The sequence below is a fragment of the Macaca fascicularis genome, chromosome 7 (genome assembly GCF_037993035.2).
Source record: "Macaca fascicularis isolate 582-1 chromosome 7, T2T-MFA8v1.1".
In the NCBI taxonomy this organism is placed as follows: Eukaryota; Metazoa; Chordata; class Mammalia; order Primates; family Cercopithecidae; genus Macaca; species Macaca fascicularis.
The window spans coordinates 74,167,320-74,184,410 of NC_088381.1; the positions used below are offsets into that span (position 1 = coordinate 74,167,320).

At 40.6% G+C, this 17,091-nt stretch overlaps 1 protein-coding gene and 1 non-coding gene across 5 annotated transcripts in view; both read left to right on the top strand.

Annotated features, from left to right (window-relative positions):
* Positions 1 to 17,091, top strand: part of WDR93 (WD repeat domain 93) — a 51,280-nt gene that overhangs the window by 15,894 nt on the left and 18,295 nt on the right. For all 4 annotated transcript variants that reach the window (XR_012415378.1, XM_045395985.2, XM_073996707.1 and 1 more), the window contains 4 exons: positions 4,370 to 4,448; positions 7,580 to 7,695; positions 9,555 to 9,593; positions 14,180 to 14,264. Coding sequence is in view for 2 of the 4 variants with exons in the window: in XM_045395985.2 (XP_045251920.2) it covers positions 4,370 to 4,448; positions 7,580 to 7,695; positions 9,555 to 9,593; positions 14,180 to 14,264 (319 nt within the window). In the remaining 2 variants the exon portion in view is untranslated. The remainder of the gene's footprint in view (positions 1 to 4,369; positions 4,449 to 7,579; positions 7,696 to 9,554; positions 9,594 to 14,179; positions 14,265 to 17,091) is intronic.
* Positions 6,823 to 6,929, top strand: LOC123574742 (U6 spliceosomal RNA). Its single transcript, XR_006699946.1, has one exon. It is a non-coding gene; the product is annotated as a U6 spliceosomal RNA (small nuclear RNA).

Here is a 17,091-nt window from a genome sequence, read left to right on the forward strand (position 1 = left end):
GCAACAATTGGAACTCTTCCTATGCCCTGCTGGTGGTAAAGTATAATAGTACAACCACTTTGGCAGTTCCTTCAAAAGTTAAACATGTACTTACCATGTGATCCAGCCATTCCACTCCTAAGTATTTACCCAGGAGAAATGAAAGTGTATGCCCATACCAAGGCTTGTACATGAATGTTCATTGCAGCTTTATTTGTAATAGCCAAAAACCGGAAACCATCCAAATGTCCATCAACAGGTGAATGGATAAGTAATTGTGGTGTATCCATACAGTGGGATATACTATTCAATAAAAGGGAGTGAACTATTAATGCATATAACAACATGTATGAATTTCAAAATAATTATGTTAAGTGAAAGAAGTCAGATAAAAAATACATAACTGTATGGTTCCATTTTTATAAAACTGTAGAAAATGCAAACTAATCTAGTGATGGAAAACAGATCTGTTGTTGCCTGGGGCAATACAACACAGGCAGGAAGAAACATTTGGAGGTGATGGATATGTTCACTGTCTTGACTGTGGTGTTGGTTTCAAGAGGTACACATATGTCAAAACTTATCTAATTGTATACTTCAAACATGCTGTTATGTCATGATACCTCTAATAAAGCTGTTAAAAAATTTTAAATTTCTGCTCATCAAAAGATGCTATTAGAGTTCAGTCAGTAGCAGGAGCAGAGAGCAGACCCCAGAGAGCCCTGAACAGCCCCACCTCCACCTGGCCTAGTGACAGTCACACCCTGGAGGAGCTACAGCTGTCGCAGCTGGCCCCAGTCACCATCACCACAACCCTGAGCAAGGAGGCTGAGACCCAGCAGCTGCCAGTCCTCAGCAGTGCCCACATCCGTACCACAAAAAGTGGTTGCTAGGGTGGCTAGGACAAGAGGGTCATTGCAGTGAAAATTTCAGAAACAAATAATTCAATGTCAGGAATGGATATGGTTTCATCAACAGAAAGGACATCAAGGAGGTGTATTTGGACAGCAGACAGTCATAGAAGAATAACCCCAGGAAGTGCTTTCCCAGTGTAGTAGATGGAGTTTGAGGTTATTGAAGGGTATGGAGGTCGCAAATGTTACAGGCTCTAATTGCATTCCCATGCAAGGCAGTAGATCTGCAGCAGACTAACCATTATGAATGCTGTCTGCATCATAGGGCCAGTCCTCCACTCACTCACCAGCTGAATTATCAGAATAGTGAGAGTGGGGAAAGGACCAAGGGTCAGAGAGTGTTCCTGAAGGCCAGGCTCAACAGCTGGCCCAGGCATGGGTTTCTAGCTTGTGGCGACCCTGTGGGTACCCACGTTATTGTGGTGCACCACTATTGTGGCTGTGACAACCAGGTGCCCACCGTATTGCAGCCGTCCTTTGCAGGGAGAAGTGATGGAGGTGCTGACAACCAGGGTGCAGGAGAACAAGGTGGACCAGTGACACAATCCTAGACCACAATTCTCCAGGGCCCCTTCTCACCAAAGACAGCTTAGAGAGGTCAGCAATGAAGAGGAGAAGGAAAATCAAGATGAGACACAAGGTCAGCAACTGCAACTTCAGTTACAGGTGTAGGTGTCCATGAAATCCTAAACCCCAATGTGGCAGAGACAAAAGCAAGGGATCCACCAGCTGAGAATGCCTTGGCTCCTGAGGCTGGGCAAGGTGGGGGTGATTTATTTATTTATTTATTTATTTATTTATTTATTTATTTATTTATTTTTTGCCTGTTAACCAGATAACCAGAACTAATTACATTATCAGTGCAGCATCTGGTTTTTAAAAAGCCAAACTACAAACTGCTAATAAAGGCCTTAAATAATAATAATAATAATAAATAGAATAAGAAAATATAAAAACAAGCCACAGACTGGGAGAAAGTATCAGTTTTTTATATATCCTTTATATATATTTCTATATCCTTTAATGTATTTGTATCCAGAATATCCAAAGAACTCCAAATCAATAATAAAAAGATCCAATAAAAGATGACAAAAGACTTAAACTGACATTTACAAAAGGAGACAGGGTTTCACCCCATTGCCCAGACTGGTCTTGAACTCCTGGACCCAAGCAGTCCTCCCACCTTGACCTCCCGAAGTGCTGAGATTACAGGTGAGGTAGTTTCTTACAAAGTTAAACCTGTGATACATCAAGCCCATTGTTAGAAATTTACCCAAAAGAAATGAAAACATTTGTTCACAAAAAAATTTGTACAAGATGTTCTTAGCAGCTGTATTTGTAATTAAAAAAAAAAAAAAAACATAATCAAGGCCAGGTACAGTGGCTCATGCCTGTAATCCCAGTACTTTGGAAGGCTGAGGTGGGTGGATCATGAGGTTAGGAGAACAAGACCATCCTGGCTAACATGGTGAAACCCCATCTCTACTAAAAATACAAAAACTTAGCCGGGTGTGGTGGCACACACCTGTAGTCCCAGCTACTTGGGAGGCTGAGACAGGAGAATTGCTTGAACCCGGGAGGCAGAGATTGCAGTGAGCTGAGATTGCACCACTGCACTCCAGCCTGGATGACAGAGCGAGACTCCATCTCAAAACAAAAACAACAAAAAAACATAATTAGAGAACAAATAAAAATTTGTGGTAGACTAAGTCAATGGAACACTAATCAGCAATAATAAATAAGAAACAACTGATGATTAAAAACAACACAGCAGATGAAACTCAGAAACATCAAGTTGAATGACAGAAGCCAGACACAAAAGAGTACATTCTAATTATATGAAACTTAAGACCAGGTGAAATTTATCTGTGTTAGTGATGGAAAGCAGAACATTGGTTGCATATGGAAGTGTAATTGGCTCAAATAGGCATAAGGTAACTTTCTAGGATAATGGTAACGTCCTATACTTTGACTGGGTATTAGTTACATGGATGTATAAGTTTGTCAAAACTCATCAAGTTATGCATTTAATACCTGTGCCTTTACCTATATTTAAATTTTATCTTTAAATAAACTCTCCTAAGAAAAAAAAATACTGGGAATGTCCCACAACTCATTTTATGAGACCAGCATAACTATGATATTCAAATTATCAGCGACGTTACAAAAAAAGTACTGTTGGTGGATTAAAACACCCAAAAATGTTTAAAATCCATTAATTCATAATCATATATTTTAAATACTTTATTATCGCCTTTGGAAGTTGTGAGGGCACAAACTCAGTATTCTGAAAACTGATAAGGGAAAGAATCAAGCTTTTATCCTGACTTTTTCATATGGGCAACCAAATTTCAAGGCAACCAAATAGTTAATGATGGAAAGATCTTCCTTATAGAAGAATTCTAACAAATGCAGAAGGAATGATAGAACTGAGGTATCCTACTCTTGTTCCCTATTACAAAGAATGGTCTAGGCAATAACCACCAATGGCTGATGGGGAAGTTTGTAATAAAGGAGTCAGGATGATAACTGTTCTCAATTGTCAACCTTAACATTACTAAAAGAGAGACAACCAGCTATTATGGGCCTTCTGATATGATGCAGTAGGAAGGACACAGTGCACCTGTGGAGTGTTCTTCCCAAAACATTGAACCTAAACCTAGTCAAAGCTGTAGATCTGATTATCAGTTTACAGGAAATACAGGAACCATGGAGATGCAATCAGTTCAGTTCACAATGTGAAAAATTCCATAGGGCAAATGACATGGTTTCTTCAACAAATAAATGGCAAACAGAAAAACAAACAAGGGAGCTAATATAAATTAAGAGACTTAGGAGATATATTAGTCGGGGCATGGTGACTCATGCCCCTATATTCCCAGCACTTTCAGCGGCCAACTTGGGAAGATCACTTGCAAGCCAGGAGTTCAAGACCAGCCTGGGCAACAAAGTGAGACTCCATCTCTCCTAAAATTTTTAAAAATTAAAAAAAAAAAAGCATAACCATTCACATTGAGCCTCTCTGACCTTATCCACAATTTGAGCAGGTTTCATACTAGGATTACATTCAGTCTCTACCACAGTCTAGATAGAGCCTTTTGTCCAGCAACTACCAGAGTTTTCAGTGTCATGTAGAATTTATTTCAATTCAGTTGAATAATTGGATGCCAGCATAGGCTTTAGGGTTTGCACACCTGACCAGGAGATCCAATAGTATGCCAGAAGTCACCAGGAGTATTTAAGAGACCAGGAAATAAGTTCAAAAACCTTACATAGAAAAGCGAGTTCTACTTCTTTACATACCATCTTGTCCAATTCCTGTACAAAAATGGGAAGTATGAAGCAGTTTGAAGCATCTTTTCATGTCCCAAGCTTTAAAAGGATCTCTGCTCCTGGGTGCAAACCACAGAGAGCCCTGAAATACATTCTCTGTTGGCAGGCTATGCCTACTCTATCGACATCTCTTTTGTTTTCAGGATGATACCAGCAAGCAAACTACCTGTATAAAGATGGAGGTCTCTCAAGGAGGAGACTTTGCAGCCTTCCTCCTACAAGGCAAGATTAACCAAAGACTGTTAAGGTTCAGATTTTCAGTCTCTTCCAAATGATTGCTTTTGTCCCTCCAAATCTTTTATTTAGAAATTATTTTCAATTTAAAGAAGAGTTGCAAAGAAATTACAGAGTTCCTTTATGCCCTTCACCCAGCTTCCCTAATATTAATGTTCAACATGGCCACACCACGTTTGTCAAAACTAAGCAAATGACATTGGTACAGTACTATTAATTAACTCTTAACTACAGATTTTGTTTTAAATTTCACTAGTTTTTCCACTCATCTTTTTGGTTTTTTGGGTTTTTTTGCTCCAAAGTTCAATCTGGGATACCATATTATATTTAGTCATTGTGTCTCCTTAGTCTCCTCCTATCTGGGATGGTTTCTTGGCCTTTCCTCATTTTTCAAGGCCTTAACATTTTTAAAAAGTACCAGTCAGGTATTTGGTAGAATATCCCCCAATTTCAACTTGTCTGATATTTTTCTCATGATTCAACTGGGGTTAAGGATTTGGGGGAAGATGCAACAGAGGTGACGTGCTTTTCTCATTGCATGATATCAAGGGATACATTATAGCAGCGTTACTCACTACTTCTGATATTAACCTTGATCACTTGAAGTGGTGTCCGCCAGGTTTCTCCACTGTAGAGCTACTGTTTTTCCCTGCATATCCTCTGTAAGGAGCAAGTCACTAGGTCCAGACCACACTCAAGGGGAAATGATAGAAATACCACCTCCTGGCCGGGAAAGGAGCACTTTGGGAGGCCAACGCGGGCGGATCACAAGGTCAGGAGTTCGAGACCAGCCTGACCAACATGGTGAAACCCCGTCTCTACTAAAAAATAATAATAATACAAAAATTAGCCGGGCGTGGTGGTGCACACCTGTAATCCCAGCTACTTAGGGAGCTGAGACAGGAGAATTGCTTGAACCTGGGAGGCGGAGGTTGCAGTGAGCCGAGATTGTGCCATTGCACTCCAGCCTGAGTGACAGAGCAAGACTCCGTCTCAAAAAAAAAAAAAGAAGTACCACCTCCTGGACCGGATGTGGTGGCTCACGCTTATAATCTCAGCACTTTGGGTGACCGAGGCAGGCGGATCACCTGAGGTCAGGAGTTCAACACCAACCTGGCCAACATGGTGAAGCCCCATCTCTACTAAAAATACAACAATGAGCTGGAGGTGGTGGTGGGCACCTGTAATCCCAGCTACTGGGGAGGCTGAGACAGAAGAACCGCTTGAACCTGGGAGGTGGAGGTTGCAGTGAGCTGAGATTGTGCCCCTGCACTCCAGCCTGGGCAACAAAGAGCGAAACTCCATCTGAAAAAAAAAAAAAAAAAAAAAAGTATCACCTCCTGGAGGTAAGAGAATCAAAGAATTTTTGGACACGTGTTAAAACCACCACAGTAGTTAATAAACACTTGAGGGAGATACTTTGAGATGATGCTGATGTGCTGTTTCTCTTTAATGTTTTACCCACCAATCTTAGCACTCATCATTGGATCTTGCCTGCTGCAGTTATCACTGGGATAATAGAACATATTTTATACAAATGCTTGTTGCCTTGATTTTTAACCTTTAAATATTTAGATATATGGTATATGGGCCTCTATTTTATACTGTTGTCCAAGCCCCTTCCAATGTCAGGTATTTAAGGAAGATATGCATTTTATTTATTTATTTATTTTTTATTATTATTATTATTATTGTTTTGAGGAGTCTTGCTCTGTCACCCAGGCTGGAGTGCAGTGGCATGATCTCAGCTCACTGCAACCTCTGCCTCCCAGGTTCAAGCGATTCTCCTGCCTCATCCTGCGAAGCAGCTGAGATTACAGGTGCCTGCCAGCACGCCCGGCTAATTTTTATATTTTTAGTAGAGACAGGGTTTCACCGTGTCGGCCAGGCTGGTCTCGAACTCCTGACCTGAGGTGATCTGCCCGCCTTGGCCTTCGAATGCTAGGATTACAGACATGAGCCACCACACTTGGCCAAGGATATGCATTTTATAATGCTTTATGTATTCAAGGAAACTTTTGCACCATCTGTACTGGTTTCCTGAGGCTGTCATAACAAAGTACCACAAACTGGGCAGCTTAAAACAATAGATATTTATTCCCTTAGAGTCCTGGAGGCCAGAAGTCTGAAATTAAGGTGACCAGAAGATTACTTTTTAAGAAAAAATTTAGCCAGGATCCCATACCGTGGGAGAACAAACTTTCCCAGGTTAACATATCCTCAAATATTGGTCAGAAGAATTCTTTAGGTACATCTTTCCCAATTCTAACCCTTCCTCAGACACACTCCTCTCAGTTACTGATTCTGTATGTGCTGCTTTCCTCCCCAGACAGGTAAAACTAAAGGCAAAATGTCAGTGGATGTGATCGCTTCAGCAGCACATATACTAAAGCTGGAACGATACAGAGATGATTAGCATGGCTCCTCTGCAAGGATGACACACAAATTCATGAAGCATTTCTTTTTTTTTTTTTGAGACAGAGTTTCACTCTGTTGCCCAGGCTGGAGTGCAGTGGCCTGATCTCGGCTCACTGCAACCTCTACCCACTGGGTTCAAGCAATTCTCCTGCCTCAGCCTCCTGAGTAGCTGGGATTACAGGTGCACATATCACCACGCCTGGCTAATTTTTGTATTTTTAGTAGAGATGGGGTTTCACCATGTTGGCCAGGCTGATCTTGAACTCCTGACTGCAGGTGATCCGCCCACCTCGGCCCCGCAAAGTGCTGAGATTACAGGCATGAGCCACCATGCCCAGCCCCATATTTTTTTTTAATGTCAATGGAATTTACCATTTGCAACATAGAAAACATGGGGGCTAGGCAGGGCAATTTGGTTAAAACATCATGTTGCATGAGTGCTGTTAGTGTGAGAAGCCCCTGTTTCCCTTAGATAGGTGATGGTGGGTTGAGGGGATAACTCTCCATGGGAAAGTTATGTGGGGCACGAGGACTTGCAATAACCATTGCAGAACTACTTCTCCTTCAGTGTGTCAAAGTTGCCTGCTACGGAGGTGGCTGATCTCTTTCCCAGCAGTTCTGAGAAGAAAACAGGCCATTTCTCAGAGGAAACTTGTGGCTGTCTTACAGTTGCTCAATGGTTCTCTGGTTTCCCAATGCAGGAGCCGGAGATATTTGGCTGGATGTGTATAAATTGCCCAAGGAGACTTGGCTCAAGAAAGTAGAGAACCCCCAACTCACTTCAAATCCAAAGAAAAAAGTCAGACAGCTGCAACTGGTAGGAAGTATCTCTGCTTTCAGCCGATATGTTTCTCCCTACCCCTGACCCACATCTAGCCCAAGTCCTTGGAAATTTATGATGAATGAGGCCTCTGGGCTATTATAGAGAGGACAACAGGAATATTGGCCCCTGTCTGCCAAGTCAGTTTCCTTTGGTTAAAATAATATATTAAAAAGTAAAGGTGTCTTCAGTAGTGGGAATCTCAGTATCTCTCTAGTCTAGGAGTTGCCTCTCCACTGAGACCACTCCCAGGCATTTCTCTGGAAGGAGGGTCTTTTGTCCTGACTCCTGCTTCACTGGTAATCTTTTTTCCCTCCTGGCTAAAATAATCTTTTCATGCCTCAAATTCCATTAAATTTTCCAGACTATGATATAAAGAGGTTGTTCTCAATATACAGAAATATATATATATATATTTTCTATTATCCTTAGAAAGTAGAAAGTCTACCATTTCAGTTTATTTACATATGATGCCTGAGCCTTGTGCTATTTTTTGTTTCTGTTTTTGTTTTTGATTTTGTTTTTTGAGTCTCGCTCTGTTGCCCAGGCTAGAGTGCAGTGATGCTCACTGCAACCTCCGCCTCCCGGGTTCAAGCAATTCTCCTGCCTCTGTAGGAGATTCTCAGCAATTCTCCTGCCTCAGCTACTCCTGAGTAGCTGGAACTACAGGCACACACCGCCACGCCTGGCTAATTTTTTTGTATTTTTAGTAGAGACGAGGTTTCACTGTGTTAGCCAGGATGGTTTCGATCTCCTGACCTCGTGATCTGCCCGCCTCGGCCTCCCAAAGTGCTGGGATTACAGGCGTGAGCCACCGCACCCGGCCTGTGCTTGCTGTGTTTTTAAAATGTAATTGCTCAGTAAATATTAAGACTTAATTTGCTTATCTATACAGTGTATGCTTATTATTTTTACTTTTAAACCACCAACATGAATATATTGATATTAACTGAGCACCCCTTTAAAACACATTGTATTGGGTGCTAAATAAGTTAGTGAAATTATTAATGTAGGAGACCAAGATTGAGAGTTACATTCACTGCTGAGCACAAGTGGCTTTGAATAAATGCCTTTCTCCTCAGTGAATGTCTTCATAATGGAGTGTAGTCCTATGTCCCTGGGAAAGTTACTAGCCCAGAGATCTTCCTCCTCTAAGCTATTATAGAATGTTATTATTTATACCCATTTTTTGACACCTCTCACCTACTACCTAGGTTTTTAGTTATCTTGTTATACAGGAAAATCCTCTTGTCTTCAATGGATAATAAATTTCTAGATTGTTAAGACCATACCTTTTGCTTTTTATCAACAAATTCCGTAGTATCATACTTGGTACTCAAAAGATATATTTTTGTTTGGACTAATTTGTTATCCAAATAGGAAAAGCACCTTGAATAGGGTGGTTTCTCACCATAATTCACTTCTTTTTCATACACCAAGAAGCAGCCAATGAATGCCAGTTACAGTGGTAGTTCTTTTACTATGAATTATATTTAGAGTTACTTAAATGTAATTCTCAACATCACCGTTATGTTTTGCCAATCAGAAATATTTCCCTCAATTTAGATTCTTGAAATGGTGTTCTGACTGATCTCCTCAACTCTATTCATTCAGATTTCCTCTTATTATTAACTATTTCCTATTTCCCCAACTACTTTTTAAAATCCTGGAAAATAGGGATCGTGTGTTGAATTTCTGCAGACCAGAGGTCCACACAAATACTGACCCTCTATATCTATTGCATGAATTCACTCACAAGAGTAATTGAGGGGAAGAGAGAGCATGCCAGAAGATTAAAGGGGATGGTAAACATATATCAAACCTATTGTGAATTAATTTCTCATTTTTCTCCTCAGAACACCCTTGGTCTCACTTCTGCAGATCAGTTAGAAATGGTAAGAAACTTTAAAGAAAATCTCCAGAGAGACTTAAGGTTGCATTTTAGAGATTTAAAAAAAATTATTAATTCTTTTTTTTTTTTGGAGACAGAGTTTCATTCTTGTTGCTCTTGTTGCCCAGGCTGGAGTGCAATGGCACAACCTTGGCTCATTGCCACCTCTCCCTCCCAGGTTCAAGCGATTCTCCTGCCTCAGCCTCCCGAGTAGCTAGGATTACAGGTGTGCACCACCACGCCCGGCTAATTTTGGATTTTTAGTAGAGATGGGGTTTCTCCATGTTCATCAGGCTGGTCTTGAACTCCCGACCTCAGGTGATCCGCCTGCCTCGGCCTCCCAAAATGCTGGGATTACAGGCATGAGTCACCATACTGGGCCCAAGATTTTTATTTTTACTTGAAATTTACCTTAAATGTCAAATATGCTAATAAAATGTCACACCTGGGCACTATTTTCAATTCTCAGTGACTTAATCTTGTGCCTCATATTCATTGAAGATGACCTCCCAACCCTGAGAATAGTTGACCCAAGTCATTTGGCCAGACGTGGCTTTACCTGAAGTTAAGGGAGCTTAAATTTCAGGGCGCCTCACTTGGGCCTCTGGAAGGGGCCCTAGCAATGTGTTCATATGGTTATACGTTTTTGTAAAATTAGCAAAGGTAACATATTTTAACTGTAATCACTTAATACCACTACCTCTTCACTCTAGCTTTCCTCTGTCACAATTTCCCCCATATTAGATAGAATTACAGTGGCTAGGGGCATTTTGTGTTTATAGTTCTGTCTTCTTTTTCTTAAAAAAGCGTCCCATGAATCCTGGATTTGCCCCTACCAAAATAACAGCCCAATTCACCAAGCCGAGTGACTTGGGGATTTTGTGTTTGTTTTGGAATACCTTAGAGAACAGCGCAGGTTTCCTGGAGCTTCCTGGCTCTTCCTCTGAGACCAGGAACACACCATGTCTTCAGAAGGCATGGCTCTTGGAGGACTCAGGCATGTCAGTAGAGTAGTGATGAATTTCTGAAATGGAAGTCTCTCGCTAGAGCCCTTTCTTTTTTCCCTTTTAAAGTTACATTAGGCCAGGCGGGGTGGCTCATGTCTGTAATCCCAACACTTTGGGAGCCTAAGGCAGGAGCATCTCTTGAGTTCAGGAATTTGAGACCAGCCTGGGCAACATGGCGAAACCTTGCCTCTACAAAACAAAATATGGCCAGGCGGGGTGCCTCATGCCTGTAATCCCAGCGCTTTGGGAGGCCAAGGCAGGCGGATCACAAGGTCAGGAGTTCGAGACCGGCCTGGCCAACATGGTGAAACCCCATCTCTACTAAAACTACAAAAATTAGCCGGATGTGGTGGTGTGCACCTGTAATCCCAGCTACTCAGGAGGCTGAGGCAGGAACATCACTTGAACTTGGGAGGCAGAGGTTGCAGTGAGCCGAGATCGCACCACTGTACTCCATGCTGGAAGACAGCTGTCTAAAAAAAAAAAAAAAAAAAAATTAGCCAGGTGTGGTGGCACGTAGCTGTGGTCCCAGCTACTCAAAAGACTGAGGTGGGTGGATGGCTTGAGCCCTGGAGTGGAGGCTGCAGTGAGTCGAGATTGCACCACTGCATTCTAGCCTGGGCGACAGAGCAAGACCCTGTCTCACAAAAAATAATAAAAATAAAAATAGTTACATTATATTTCACATTATACAAATAATATATGAATGTATCACTCTTAGAAAAGTCCAGGAATTCAGATAAACAGCCCTCTCCAGAGGTAATCACCATTATTAGCTTGATGTGTGTGTGTGTGTTTGTTTTGTTTTTTGTATTTTTAGTAGAGACAGGGTTTCACTATGTTGGTCAGGCTGGTCGCAAACTTCTGACCTCAGGTGATCCACCTGCCTCAGCCTCCCAAAGTGCTGGGATTACAGGCGTGGACCACCGCGCCCGGCCCCAGTTGATGTGTGTTTTCTAGATCTTTAGTGTATATTTACATTCTTATATTTATTTTGAAAACTATAGTTTTGCTTCATGGAATTGGAATTTTTTTTCTACATACGTGGCATCATACTGTGTATATTTTCTTATAAACTTGCATTTTTTTACTTATCAATTTGTTTGCACATTTTTTTCTTTTCTTCTTTTTTCATTTTGAAACAGGGGCTCACTGTGTCACTCAGGCTGGAATGCAATGGCATGATCATGGCTGACTGCAGCCTCAACCTCCTGGGCTCAAGCAATCCTCCCGCCTCAGCTTCCCAAATAGCTAAGACTACAGTTGTGTGCCACCATGCTTGTCTAATTTTTAAAATTTTTTATAGAAAAATATATTGCCCAGTCTGGGCATTATTTCTTCTTAAAATATTAAGTAGACTTTACTACTAATGTGTCCATCTAGTCTTGGAGCTTTCTTTGTGGAACTACAGATTCAACTTCTTTAATACTATTCAGGTTACCTATTTCTTCTTGAGCAAACTTTTGTACCTTGTGTCTTTTGAGTAATTTGTTCATTTTGTCTAAGTTGTCAAATTTATTGGCTTAAAGTGGTTCATAACATTCCATTATTATCCCTTCATTGTCTTTAAAATCTATTGTGATGTCATCCCTCTCATTCCTGATATTGGTAATTTGTGTCTTTTCTCTTTTTTTCTTAATCAGTTTGGCTAAAGGTCTGTCCATTTTATTCATCTTCTCAGAAGAACAAGATTTTAGTTTCCCATATTTTTCCCTATTGTTTTTCTGTTTTCTATCTCACTGATTTCCAGTTTGTTTTTATTATTTCCTTTGTTCTGCTCACTTTGGGTTTAGTTTCCTCTTCTAATTTCTTCCTTTTTTCTCTTTTCTTTTTTTTTTCTGACATGGAATATCGCTCTGTCACCCAGGCTGGAGTGCACTGGCGCAATCTTGGCTCACTGCAACCTCCGTCTCCCAGGTTCAAGCAATTCTCTGCCTCAGCTTCCTGAGTAGCTGGGATTACAGGTGCCTGCCACCACGCATGGCTAATTTTTGTATTTTTAGTAGAGAAGGGTCTCACCATCTTGGCCAGGCTGGTCTTGAACTCCTGACCTTGTGATCTGCCCACCTTGGCCTCCCAAAGTGCTGAGATTATAGGCGTGGGCCACTGCTCCGGCCGACTAGTAGAGTTTTAGAAGTATGTTATTTAGTGTCCAAATATTGGAAATGTTACAGATAGCTTTTTTTTATGGGCTTCTCATAAAATCCATTGTGATAAGAAAATCAATTGTGATGGGAAAACATACTTTATATATTTGAATTATTTTAAATTTATTTAAATTTATTTTATTCCCACAATGTCGATTATCTTGGTAAATGTTTATATGCATTTGAAAAGGATGTTTCAAGACCAATAAAGCTGTTATTGGTTAGGCTATTCAAGTCTTCTCTTTCCTGTTTTTCCTTTTATATCCTTACTATATTCTTACTGCTTTTCTGTTTACTTATTCTGTACTTATTGAAAAAGGAGTTTCTAAGATTGTAGATTTATCTTTTTCTTCTTTCACTTTTACAAATTTTTGCTTCATATATTTTGAAGCTTTGTAATTAGATGTTTAACAATTTGGAATGTTTTGTCTTCGGATGAATTGATTGTTTTGTCATTATTTACTGACCCTTTGATTCCTGATATTCTTTGTTCAGAATTCTTCTATGTCACATACTAATATGGCCACCCGAGCTTTCTTTTGATTCATTTTAGCAAGATATATCTTTTTCTGTACTTTTGTTCTTATACATATTTGTGTCATTATATTTAATATAATCAGTTTCTTCTTTTTCCCTATGGTTTCAGATAGTGTTTCATAAAATGAATTTCTTGGTCATGTGTGGTGGCTCACACCTGTAATCCCATTACTTTGGGAGGCAGAAGCAGGAGGATCACGTGACCCCAGGAGTTCAAGATCATCCCGAGCAGCATGGCGAGACCTTGTCTCTGCAAAACTAAATTAGCCGGTTGTGGTAGTGCACACCTGTGTTCCCAGCTATTCAGAAGGCTGAGGTGGGAGGATTGCTTAAGCTCAGAAGGTCGATGCTGCAGTGAGCTGTGATTGTTCCACTCTACTCCAGCCTGGGTGACAGAGCAAGATCCTGTCTTAAAAAAAAAAAAAGTTTCTTTTTGACTTCATATAGTTGGGTCTTGCCCTTTCTAAAAAATTGTTTCAAAGATGGAATCTCGCTATGTTGCTCAGGCTGGAATGCAGTGGCTATTCACAGGCACAATCATAGCATGTTGCCACCTCAAACTCCTGGCCTCAAGCGTTTTTCCCACTTCAGCCTCCAGAGTAGCTGGGACTACAAGTATGTGTCACCAAGGGTCTAGCCTTTTTATAGAGTCTGATAATCTTTGCCTTTTAATTGGGGTTATGTAGACCATATACATTTAATGTGATTATTTACATGTTTGGGTTTAAATCTACAGTCTTGCTATTTACTTTTACAATATTGCTATTTACTTTCTATTTGTCCTATCTCTTTTTCTTCTTTTTCCCCTCCTTTTCCACTTTCTTTTACAATTAGTGTTTTTAATTATTCTATTTCCTCTATTCTCTTGGCTTATTAACTATGCCTTTTCCTTATTTTAGGATACAAATGCTTGTTTCAAAGGAGACATTAAATTGAGTCTTCCAGTTTACATAATGAAGATCAAACCACCTAAGCCGGTTACAGGTAAGTGTGATTCAAATCTCTCTCCTTTTGCCATTGATTTATCTGTTCTTTCCGCCTTTCTCCACATGTCTTATCTTTTCAATTTATTAGCAACAATATCAAAATTACATAGTTATGAAGAGGAAATTTTTTTTAAACTTATAAGCTCTGAGACATAAAAACAAAAAATGTAAGTAATGCATTTGTATTACATACAGTTAACTAACAGAATTGGAAGGTCAGGAAAGAAAGGTGTCTTTTCTGAATTGCCAGGATGAGTTCATTTATTCCTACATTTCTGTGGTAATTCATTTGACTGCTAGTTGTAATACATTCATTCCTACATTCCTGTGTTCATTTATTCATTATTATTTGCTGAATGCCCATAATGTACCAAGCACAAAGATGAGTAAAACACCTCTCCTCTCCTGCACTCTAGAAGCTGATAGTCTGCTAAGGGAGAATGACAAGAAACCACCATAGTAGGATGTGATAAGTACAGCAGTGGGGACCATCAGGGACTGTGAAAACTCAGGGTAAGAAGCGACTGACTTGCTAGGGAGTAAGCAAAGGTTTTATCAAAGAAAGGGACATTTGGGCAAAGTTTCAAAGGATGGGACTTGGTCAAGAGGAGCAGAGAGGCTAGCTATTGTAGGCAGCGAATACAGAGGATATCCTCTCAGCATTCACACAAGATCACAAAGACATATCTATAAGAATGTTCACTCCTGGTGGACTAGTAGTTAGGATTAAAAAAAAAAGAAGAAGAAGAATGTTCACTGTAGCATTATGCACAGAGGTGAATAATTGGTTAAATAAAATCTGGGCAGTGCGCGGTGGCTCATGCCCATAATCCTAGCACTTTAAGAGGCCAAGGTGGGCGGACTGCTTGAGCTCAGGAGTTCAAGACCAGCTTGGGGAACATGGCAAAACCCCACTTCCACAAAAAATACAAAAATTAGGCAGAGTGGCTTGCACCTGTAGTCCCAACTACTTGGGAGGCTAAGGCAGGAGAATCACTTGAGCCCAGGAAGCAGAGGTTGCAGGGAGGTGAGATTGTGCCATTGCACTCCAGTCTGGGAGACGGGAGTGAAACCCTGTCATAAATAAATAAATAAATAAATAAATAAATAAATAAATAAATATCTGGTACACTCATACAAAAGAATACTTTGCAACCATTAAAAAAACAAAAGAGAGGCCAAGTGTGGTGGCTTAGGCCTGTAACCCTAGCACTTTGAGAGGCCAAAGCAGGAGGATCACTTGAGCCTAGGAGGTTGAGGCTGCAGTGAGCTATGATCACACCACTACACTCCAGCCTCGGTGACGGAACAAGACCCTCGTTCAAAATCAAGAACAACCCCCCAAAAAGGGAAATGAGAAAGGTGAAGAATAGACAATTTTCTCTTGTAAAAGAATGTAGTGGTCAAACTTGCTCTATCAATATTTATTATAAAACTGCACTTATTAAGATAAAAAATAGATAAGTGAATAATAGAAATATAGATGAAATATAGAAATATAGATAGATAGAAATAGCAGAAAGAAAAATAGAGGAAAAATAGGTGAATGAAACAGGATATAGAGACGAAAATAGACCCAGGCATAAATGGACACTTGATGCATTACAGAGGCAGCACTACGGAGCACTGGAGAAAGGGTGGTCATTTCAATAAGTGGTGGTGGTGGTGGTTTATATGGAGACAAAAATAAAACTTAACCCCTGCCTCATGCCATACACAAAACTAAATTCCAGAAGAACTGTAGAAGTAAATATATGAAAGGCAAAGCAGTAAAGCTTTTAGAAAATAATACAGCCTTTAGGCCCGGGGCAGTGGCTTATGTCTGTAATCCCAGCACTTTGGGAGGTCAAGGCAAGTGGATCACTTGAAGCTAGAAGTTCAAGACAAGTGTGGCCAACATGGCAAAACCCCGTCTGTAGTAGAAATACAAAAAAAAAAAAAAAAAAAAAAATTAGCTGGGCATGATGGTGTGCACCTGTAGTCCCAGCACTTTGGGAGGCCAAGGCAGGCAGATTGCTTGTGAGCTCAGGAGTTTGAGACCATCCTGGGCAACATGTAGAAACCCCATCTCCACAAAAACCAAAATACAAAAATTAGCTAGGCATGGTGGCGTGTGCCTGTAGTCCCAGCTACTTGGGAGGCTAAAGCAGGAGAATTGCTTGAACCTGGGAGGCAGAGGTTGCAGTGAGCTGAAATTGCACCATTGCACTCCTGCCTGGGTGACACAGTGAGCGAGATGCTGTCTCAAAAAAAAGAAAAAGAAAATAATATAAACAATACCTTTATCACCTCTGGGTAGAGAAAGACTTTTCAAATAAGACACAAAAAGTACTTACAATTCTAAAACATTGAATAAATTTGGCTACATTAAAATTAGGAATTTCAAATCATTCAAAGACATCATTAAGAGGATGAAAGATCATCAAGCCACATAGATAGGTAGAAGTTATTTGCAAAACACATAAAACCCACTAATGGTTTGTGTCCAGAATATATGAAAAATTACTACAGATTCTTTTTTTTTTTTTTGAGACGGAGTCTTGCTCTGTCGCCCAGGCTGGAGTGCAGTGGCCGGATCTTAGCTCATTGCAAGCTCCACCTCCCGGTTACGCCATTCTCTTGCCTCAGCCTCCCGAGTAGCTGGGACTACAGGCGCCCGCCACTTCGCCCGGCTAGTTTTTTGCATTTTTTAGTAGAGACGGGGTTTCACCGGGTTAGCCAGGATGGTCTCGATCTCCTGACCTTGTGATCCACCCGTCTTGGCCTCCCAAAGTGCTGGGATTACAGGCTTGAGCCACCGCGCCCAGCCCAGATTCTTAAGAAAA